The sequence below is a fragment of the Myotis daubentonii genome, chromosome 3, assembly GCF_963259705.1.
Source record: "Myotis daubentonii chromosome 3, mMyoDau2.1, whole genome shotgun sequence".
In the NCBI taxonomy this organism is placed as follows: domain Eukaryota; kingdom Metazoa; phylum Chordata; class Mammalia; order Chiroptera; family Vespertilionidae; genus Myotis; species Myotis daubentonii.
This window is the reverse complement of record NC_081842.1, coordinates 2,537,046-2,546,815: the sequence shown is the minus strand read 5'-3', so window position 1 is coordinate 2,546,815 and position 9,770 is coordinate 2,537,046. Positions and strand designations below refer to the sequence as shown.

General features: G+C 57.0%; 1 protein-coding gene across 1 annotated transcript in view; it reads right to left on the bottom strand.

Annotated features, from left to right (window-relative positions):
* Positions 1 to 4,981: 4,981 nt before the first annotated feature.
* Positions 4,982 to 9,770, bottom strand: part of CLIC6 (chloride intracellular channel 6) — a 34,490-nt gene continuing 29,701 nt past the window's right edge. The window contains exon 5 of the mRNA XM_059685887.1: positions 4,982 to 5,719. Within this exon, the coding sequence (XP_059541870.1) occupies positions 5,558 to 5,719 (162 nt within the window). The 3' untranslated portion in view covers positions 4,982 to 5,557. The remainder of the gene's footprint in view (positions 5,720 to 9,770) is intronic.

The following is a 9,770-nucleotide window of genomic DNA, read 5'->3' as shown; positions in this document are numbered from 1 at the left end:
AACTGCGACCTCCTGGTGCATATAGGTCAGTGCTCAACCCCTGAGCCAGGCCAGCAGGCACTTCTGAAATGACCTTAAAGGGGGGCATGCTTTGTCCCTGACTAACCTCTTCTATCTTAAAAGGTCATCAAAACATTGACTACTGGGCTACTGCTTGTGAGAAGTGTCTGAATTAACCCAGAGTCCCCTGCACCGATTCCTGGGCAACTTAAGCCCCGGCCAGAGGAGGCCGACCTTGACCGTGGCCGGAGCTCATCTCTGCGGGGTTAGAGCAGCCACCGTGGCCTGGTCCTCCTGCCAGCGTCCTGTTGGTGGCTGAGTGTCACAGCACCAGCTCCGCTGTGCATTCCACTTCCTGCCTTCCAAGGGTTTACTGAGACCCTCGGTAAAAATCCAAGCTGAGTGGGGGGATGGGGGGGACATGGGGATAAGGACACATATGTAATAACTTAATCAATAAAAAAAATTTAAAAATATATATCCAAGCTGAGTCCTCTGGCTGCTCCCACCCCTCTCAGGCCCCATGCCCACCCTCGCCCCACCCTGCCCCTCCCAGACCCTCCCTCACTCCTCCCAGGCCCTCCCTCACCCCTCCAAGGCCCCGCCCCACCCCTCTCAGACCCTCCCCGCCCCTCCCAGGCCCTCCCAGGCCCCTAGAGGAGACTCTCAGATGTGTGTGTGTGTGTGTGTGTGTGTGTGTGAGAGAGAGAGAGAGAGAGAGTGTGTATGTGTGTGAGAGAGTGTGAGTGTGTGTGTGCGTGTGTGTGTGAGAGTGTGTGAGTGAGAGTGTGTGTGTGAGAGTGTGTGTGTGTGTGTGTGTGCGAGAGTGAGTGTGTGTGAATGCGTGTGTGTGTGTTTGTGAGTGTTGAGTGTGTGTGAGTGTGAGTGTGTGAGTGTGAGAATGTGTGTGTGAGTTTGTGTGTGTGTGTGTGTGCGTGTGTGTGTGCGAGAGTGAGAGTGTGTGTGAATGTGTGTGTGTGAGAGTTTGTGAGTGTGTTGAGTGTGTGAGAGTGTGTGAGTGTGAGAGTGTGTGTGTGTGTGTGTGTGTGTGAGTTTGTGTGAGTGTGTGTGTGTGTGTGTGTGAGAGAGAGAGAGAGAGAGAGAGAGAGAGAGAGTGTGTGTGTGTGTGTGTGTGTGTGTGTGTGTGGCTTGCCTCACCCCTGCGATCCTGTGCACTGGGCGGGGCGTGCGGGCAGCTGGGCTCGCCTTCCTCCGGGTATGACTTGCTCCACAAGCAGCTTCGGGCACTAAGCTCTCCCCGGTTCTGGGTTCCAGATCCAGTGGCTTTTCTTCATTGTGACGCATGTGCGAGAGCCAGGCCCGGGAGCAGCCTGGGAAGGTGTCCTGCGCAGGTGGCCGAGGCCCCTCTGTGCCCCCAGCTCCAAACGCCGGGCGGACCCCACAGGGCTTCGGGGCGACCTGCAGGGGCTGCAGGGCCGGTGCAGGTGCGGAGGTGGTGGTCCCTGCAAGGTGGCACGTCACACGTCACCTGGGAACCTCTGCCAACCGGGCGTCCACCTGCCCAGAAGCCCAGCGGCACCCTCCCTGCGCGAGTCCCAGTGACATGCGGGTGCTGTGAACCGTCTCCTCAGCTCCCCGGCGGCCGGGCAGGGCACCCCGAGGTCTCAGAGTCAGGCGTGCTGCCTGGTCCTGGGGGGAGGGTCACACCGCTTCTGCAGCCACCCCCCCCCCCCAACGGAGGGCGGGTCTGGGGTCCGGTCCTGAGGCCCGAGCGCCCCGCCCTGGTGGCGACCTGCTCAGGGAGCCGGAGCCGGACATGTGCTCAGGATGAAGACGGAAAGCCTGGCTCTGAGGATCCGCATGGGGCTGAAACCGCACACTCACATCTTATCAGGGAAACACGTTTATCTCGGCCAACATTACCTTTTTTTAAAATATATGTTTGTTTTGACTTCAGAGAGAAGAAGGGAGAGGGAGAATTAGCGGTGGGCTGGGCTGCCTCCTGCTCGCCCCACACTGGGATGGAGCCCGCAGCACTGGCGTGTGCCCTGAGGGGAATCGAACCCTCACCTCCTGGTTCAGACGTCCACGCTCAACCGGAGCAGCGAGTGAGCTAGCGGCTGAGAACAAAGCCAGCAGCTTTGATGCCTGTCTCCCCCTAAAAAAATCATGTTGTTCCCAGAACATAAAAACGCAAGAATAAAAATCGTTTAAAAACACACTTTTTAAATTTAATTTTTTGAAAATAGCGACATTGTGTGATTGAACATCTCTCAGGAGGAGGCGGTCTGGGAAACACCCCACGCGGGACTCGGTCAGCCTCAGCTCTGGGGCGGGGAGCATGTCACAGCTCAGCTGTGTGAGGAGCGTTTGTTATTAAAATCAGAGCATTTTGTGGCTAAAAAGGACACCCGAGACTCCATGGGCCCAGTTCCTCTCTTGGCGATACAAGGCCTGAGGCCTGAGGCCTGTGGTCCGGACCTCGAGAGGTCTGGGCAGGTGACCGCCCATTGGGCCAGGCCTCACCTGGTCACGGGTGCACGAGAGCCCCAGCGCCGCCCTCCTCCTCCCACGGTTACACCCCCCGACGGGGAGGGCCACCTGCAGGTGGCACAGCTTCCGGCTGTGAGAACAGTTCTGGGGGCGGCCAGCCTGTGGGCTCAGGCCGGTCCCATCTGACATGACACACGGAAGAGCAAAACCAGGCGAAAACTGCAGCCCCCGGCAGGGCGGCTTCCACAGCAGCCTGAGCTCACGACGCTCCACGCGACTGTGCGGCTGTCCCCACTTCCCAGGTGAGAAGAGCAAGCCTCAGAAGGACTAACTGATCACTCGGACGTGTGTCTCCAACAGTCCTTCCCTGGGCTAAGTCCACTCTCACCCCACCGGTGCTGGGCGGCGTCCAGAAATCCACCTTGGAGGATTCCGGGTTCCATCCCAGCCCACACTGGGGCTGTGTGCAGCGTGAAGCCCCCCTTTTCTCACTGTCGGGTCTCTTGGGCTGAAGCAAGAAGGGAACCCCTCCCCCAGAGAACCTCTCACAGCTGGAAGGAGGGGGTCCCCCCCCATGTGTGCCTACTTGCCTTCTGCCTGGTGGGTTTTAAGAACCGGGCATTTGTTTCTGAAACCACATGTAGCAAAGACTGATGCCAGCTCAGAGGCCCAGACCATTTCTGCACACCCCCCCCCATGAGAGCAGCTTTGCAGGGGGTGGGGTGGGGGGCGGGGCTCCTGCAGGAACGCCACGAGCTACAGCTGCCTGTGAAAGCGAGGTCCGTGGCAGCAGCACATCCTATATAATAAAAGGCTAATATGCGAAACGACCAGTCGCTATGATGCACACTAACCACCAGGGGGCAGACACTCAACGCAGGAGCTGCCCCCTGACGGTCAGCGCCCCAGAAGCCGGGCTCACAGCTGGCGAGCACAGCAGCAGTGGCGAGAGCCTCTCCCGCCTCCGTGGCATCCTCCGAGGGCTCCTGGACTGCGAGAGGGCACAGGCTGGGCTGAGGGACCCCCCCCCCCAGTGCACGAATTCCGTGCACTGGGCCTCTAGTGTCATAATAAGTGTGCGTAGCGACAAGTGTCCCTAGACGCCCACGTGACCCATCGTGAGGCATGTAAACGTCCCATCGCTGCGTGGTACACGCGAGACTAATGTCATATTGCTTGCCAGTCACACTTGGGTTTGAAAGGTGTTCTTAGACCCCGGAGTCAGCAGGGCCGCTCCGCAGCCACCCGGACGGGACGTCCCAGGCGTCCTTTCAGCCTGAGGCCCTGGGGAAACATCTTGTGGTTCACAGTCAGCTTCGGCTGACTCTCAGCCAAACACGCTCATCTCTGGCGCCGCGCTCGCCCCTGTAAAGAACGCCGTGTCCTTTCCCCCTTTTCCTCCCTCTCAGCGGAGAATGCAAAGCGAAAACAAGCAAATAAATAAGGACATCAGTTCCACCCAAACAGCTTTGTAATTGGTTTAATTTTAAGGCGTGAGGCGTTGATGAGATCACGGTTAACATCTGAAAGTGCCAGGTTAGCAGTAGTGACAGAGGGTAGTCCGTGCACGTGCCCAGTTTGAAGGTGACATCGCAAAGCTCGCCGTACACATCTGGCTCCTAAGCAGCGGCGACGCGTGTACTGGTGACACGTGCAGACGCCGCGACTCTCCTTGGACGTGGCCCGCTGGGTCCCAGAGCGGTGACACCCCATCTGACCTTCCTCCAAACGACCCTCATCGCGCTGACGCGGTCTCTTTCTCTAATGAGCGTTTGAGCGGGAGCCACAGGCCCCGATCCGCTGGCCAGGAGGGTTTCTGAGATGCGTGTCAATGTCAGAGGAAGGCGGGCAGGTAGCACTGAAGCCCTGGGAGGTCTTGTCCTCCCGCCTGGGGCCTGAGCGGAGCCCCACCAGCCCACACCGAGGGCTGCGGGGACGCGGGCGGGGAGCCCCGGCTGCCAGAAAGCTCTGCCTCAGTGGTTTCCACTTCCTCCCAGCCCGACCGGTTACCGGAACCGCCGCCGTCGCCGTGAACTTCACTTCTCTGGGTTTTCCCGTCCTGATCCCGAGATGACATGACAAAGGGCAGAGCAGCGGCGAGAACCAGGCTGGCCCACGGGTCACTGAACAGGGCAGTGCCGGGGCTTAGAGAGCGGCCATGGGCCGGGATCTAGGGCTCGATTCACCTGTAACCCAGGGCAGGGAATTCTCCCCCTGCGGCTGAGGCTGAGAGTCCCCCTGGGGGCAGGTCTCCGTGTGGGGGGAGGGGAGAGAAGGGGGGAAGCAGGGCTGGGATGCAGGCCCTCCTGTTCGCCCGGGCTCCCCTGGGCCCTGAGGCGAGGGCATCACCTCGGCAGACTGGTCCCTGCCGGTCCCTGCGGGTCTGTGGACGCCCCCGCTCTCCACCCTGGAAACCCGGTGGCAAGCACCTCCCTAGCCCTGCATGGCATCACAAGAGGCCCCCTCACCAGCCCTTCAAAACAACGTACTCCAGTATCAGGCAGGAATGAAGTGGGGGGGAAGGGGGGGCGAGAAGAGAGAGACACGGAAGGTCTGGAGACGCCCCCAGTCGGTTATCAGCGGTTATCTCAGGGCAGTGAAATTTCAAGTGATCTTTTTCTTCTATCTCTCTACTCTCTGACATTGTGTAAAAATGTTAAAGTCGGCACCTGTTACTGGGTAATTACAGAAACAGCAGTTTCATTCTGAAAAAAGTTACAATACTATCAGAGAGAAAAGCGGGCTAACGACTTGAGAATATCAGAGGCAGACGCCGTTTTCATTAAAGGAGGCACTGAGCCCAAACCTGATTTGCTTTGGAACTTTAACTGCAAAACACGTGCCCGAAACATCCCGACGCCGGTGACCGTCAGAGGCGGCGACGAAGAGGAACGACAGTCCGGGGACAGCAGGCGGGGCCGGTGCTGCTCAGAGGCACGCGGGGGGGGGGGGGGGGGGGGACGGTGACAGCCCCGTGCCGTCTGGTGGTAAGAGGGTCAGCCTGGGGCGTTACTAAAACAGGGGCGCTCTCCGGCGCAGGGTGGCTATTGCGGGAGACGCAGAGGGCACCGTCCAGAGCCGCGCCTGCCGGGCCAGGCCCCCTTCACTTCATCCTCTTGGCCACGTCCGAGTAGGCGAGCTCGATCTCCCGGTCGGCCGGGCACGTGTTGGTGAACTCGTCCCGGGCGTAGGCGTTTCTCAGGTACCTCGAGATGCCGGTCATTTCAGAGGGAAATTCAAAGTCTCGGTACCGCTTGGCCACGATCTGAAAATGAAGAGGAGACGGTCAGAGGGGAACCCACCAGCGCGGCAACTCGAGGAGACGGCGCGCTCCCTGAGGGGGGCCCTCTGCCACCCCAAGGCCCCGGCGGCCGGGGTGACGCTGACTTCGCAGGGGACACACTGGGGACGGGGCAGGTTGGAGAGGTACCGGCCTCCACACAGTGGCTCCAGGCCACGCCGCCCCCCAGTTTTCACAGCCACCCGGCTCTGTGTCCCGTGGACTCCCCTGTGGCCCAGGTTCCTCTCCGGGGGCTGTGCTCCCGGGGGCTGGGGGTGAAGGATTCAGGATGGATGTTCAGTTCGGACTGTGCTCAGTCCTCTGTGAAGTCCACGCGGGGCCTCCTGGATCCCACGTGTCTGTGTGAGGCCTGCAGACACCCCGCCTTCTGCCACTGAGGGTCCTTGCATTGTGGTCGGCCGGGTGCAGAGGACAGACTCAAGTCCTCACCCCGGGGACACGGCAGGGGCAGGGAACCGACAGGAAATGTCACGGACAACACAACGGTGCGATGTTCCCTTGGCTGCAGGGGTGCTGTTGGGGACGTAGTCACAAAGGAAGTGTCCCCTGTGGGGATATTGTCCGTGTCCTAGGGCTGCCCTGACAGCACCACGAGCTGGGCGGCTGACAACACAGCTTCCTTCTCCGAGTCCTGGTGGACTGAAGTCCAAGGTCGAGGTGTCAGGGGGCCGCGCCCTCTGCAGGCTATGGGGGACTGTGTCTGGTCCCCCTCCCAGTTCCTGCTGGTTCCCGGTCCTGTGACAGCGGAACGCCGCTCCTCACGGTTTTCACCCTGTGTCTCTGTGCCCAATGTCCCCCTTTTTATAATCATATTGGTTGGGCTCCCCGACTCCAATATCACCTCAACGTGACCCTACTAGTCAGACAGGACCCACGAAGACCCTGTTCCCAAATCAGGTCACGTTCCCAGGTCCTGGCATTAGGGCTTCACCATATGAATTTGGGGGACACAGCTCATCCCCTCGCAGGGATCTGGGGCTACAAAAGCCAGCTCTGATCTGTGCGCTGAATCTGGGGTGTCTGAGTGAAGCCACCTGGGGCTTAACCACAGACCAGAAGGTCTTCGGGGCTTGTTTCTCGGATGGGGGGGCCGGCAGCCACGGACGCGGTGTGGCCGCAAACAGGACGCGTGGCCTGGAGAAAGCCCCTGCTTCGCTTCCTGTCTCCCCCGGGAGTCCCTGCCCACTGGTGCCCGTGGCGGCCACCCCGCTCTCCCGGTGCTTGCGTTTGCCTGCTTTCTCTCTGCCATCGCGGCTTTTGTTTGTTTTGAATATATATTTTTATTAATTTCAGAGAGGGAGGGAGAGAGATAGAAGCATCAATGATGAGAGAGAAGCATCGGTCAGCTGCCTCCTGCATGCCCCCCACTAGGGATCGACTCTGGAACCCATGCATGTGCCCTGACCGGGAATCAAACCGTGACCTCCTGGTTCATAGGCCAACACTCAACCACTGAGCCACCCGGCCGGACAAGGCCCATTGTTTAAACTGAAGGCCTGGGGCATCCTTTAGTTCAAAGTGACTTTCCCTCTGCGCCCCCTTTTTTTCGTTTCCCTTTCTGTCCCCTTGTGCCTGGTTGTGTCCACCTGGAGCCTCCCTCCGGGTTCCTTTCCGCTTGGTTTGGGGTGGTTTTCTCAGGCCCACCCTCCAAGCCTCTGGCTCACGCCTGCACCGTCCATTTCTACTTCCTGTGGCCTCTCATCTAGCCTCTACGTCTGAAGTGAGTTGTTTCTCTTCTTCCTGAGCTCTGCCTGTCTGATTGTCCTCTTCTCAGTGACGTTATATTTATTTTTTACATCTGCGTGTTGCCTTTGAGTTTTTTTCTCCAAAGATCCATGTACTCCTCTGCCGGGGTCCACCCCAGCAGGTCCAGGGGTCCCCAAAGGTGTAGACGGAGTCGGCGAAGAAGGAATGACACGGAGACAGCGTTCAGTTGATCAGCAGCCTAGCCAGGATCTCCAGCCAGGATCTCCAGCCAAGTTCTGGTCTGGATCTCCAGAGAGGTTCTGTGTCCATGTTCTCTTGCTAGGTTCTCCAGCCAGGTTCAGTCACCAGGTTCTAGTCAGGCTCTCTTGCCAACCTCTGCAGTCAGGTTCAGTCCAGGATCTATTGCCATGTTCTCTCCAGCGAAGTTCTTCTGTCTCCAGGCTCCGTGTAGATTCTGTCTTCTGAATTCTCTTCTAAGCTCTGTGTTCTGAGTTCTGAGTGTTTCTGTCTTGTTACAACTGTATTTATACCAGTTGATTCAATCCTATCAATCTCTATTACAAAGGTTAGGGCGTTTCTTATCTCCATTCCAGGGAGAAAAGATTATGTAGTTTAAGCATGATTGTTCGTAGTTAAAGGGATTAATTACCTGCCTGGCACTTAGTTGAGGGGTTTTATTCCCTCCCTAACTTCAGGGGAAAATCCCTACCTGGGGATTCAACCTTTCTCGGAGAGGTGACCTTGGTTAAAACACAGCGCCAGGAAGGTGAGCAAACATATTAAGAACCGTATGCCATATATGCCAGGTCCCTTGAAACAGCAAGGATGGACCGGCTCCCGGCAAATTCCCCTTTTTATTTTTTAAAAGCAAGCATTAAAAAGAAAAACCTCAAATGCTCTCTTATATCCATTTTAAGAGTAGGATTGGCGCTTTCCGCTATTACCTGAGTCCTGATCTATCATCCCAGGGAGAGCTTGCCAATCCTGCACTTTCCCAGGGTAGAAAGGCTGCAGTGGGGTTAAGGATAAGGCTCCTTGGGCCTACCTTCTCCCATGCCATTACATTTACCTTTCCTTCCTCAGGAAAGCATGGACATACTTCTTGTATAAAACGTTCTGTCTGACTGGGAGTAACCTTAATTCCTCTGCTAGCAAGCACATATGTTAAAAGATCAATACAGAGTCTTTTTTCTTTGGACTCAGTATGGCACGTCTTCTCAATCTAAGGATCAATACAGAGTCTTCTTTCTTTGGACTCAGTATGGCACATCTTCTCAATCTATGGATCAATACAGAGTCTTCTTTCTTTGGACTCAGTATGGCACATCTTCTCAATCTAAGTTCTGTACTATCCACCTTCTTACCCTACTTATCCTCTGTAGGGGGGTCTGCAGTACCCTGGTGGAGTCCTATCCGTCCCGAGTGTGGGGTTCTCAATGGGGTGGCTTACCTAAGGGAATCCTGTTCCAGGGGTTCCCAAAGGTGTGGACGGAGTCGGCGAAGACTATCCACCCTATTCCTATGGTGGAGTCCGATCCGTCCCGACTGTGGAGGTTCTCAATGGGGGGGCTTACCTAAGGGAATCCTGTTCCAGGGGTTCCCAAAGGTGTGGACGGAGTCGGCGAAGACTATCCACCCTCTTCCTACGGTGGAGTCCTATCCGTCCCGAGTGCGGGGCGCTTACCTAGGGGTCCCTGTTCGGGCGCCATATGCCGGGGGTCCGACCCCAGCAGGTCCAGGGGTCCCCAAAGGTGTGGACGGAGTCGGCGAAGAAGGAAGGGCATGGAGACAGTGTTCAGTTGATCTCTTGCCAGGCTCCGCCTCCAGGCTCCGAGGCCAGTCCCTGTCCAGGATCCTCCGGCATGCTCTCGCCAGCGAAGTTCTTCTGTCTCTAGAGAACGTTCTTTGTAGGTTCTGTGCCTAGGCTCTGTCTCTCTTGGTCCTGTCTTCCAAGCCCTGTGTTCTCAGTTCTGTGTCTGAAGTTCTGTCTCTTGCTGTCTGGTTCTGTGTTCTGAGTTCTGTCTCTGTCTCTAGATTCTGAGTTCTGTCTTGTTACAACTGTATTTATACCAGTTGATTCAATCCTATCAATCTCTATTACAAAGGTTAGGGCGTTTCTTATCTCCATTCCAGGGGAAAAGATTATGTAGTTTAAGCATGATTGTTCATAGTTAAAGGGATTAATTACCCGCCTGGCACTTAGTTGAGGGGTTTTATTCCCTCCCTAACTTCAGGGAAAAATCCCTACCTGGGGAAACAACCTTTCTCGGAGAGGTGACCTTGGTTAAAACACACAGCGCTAAGGGGA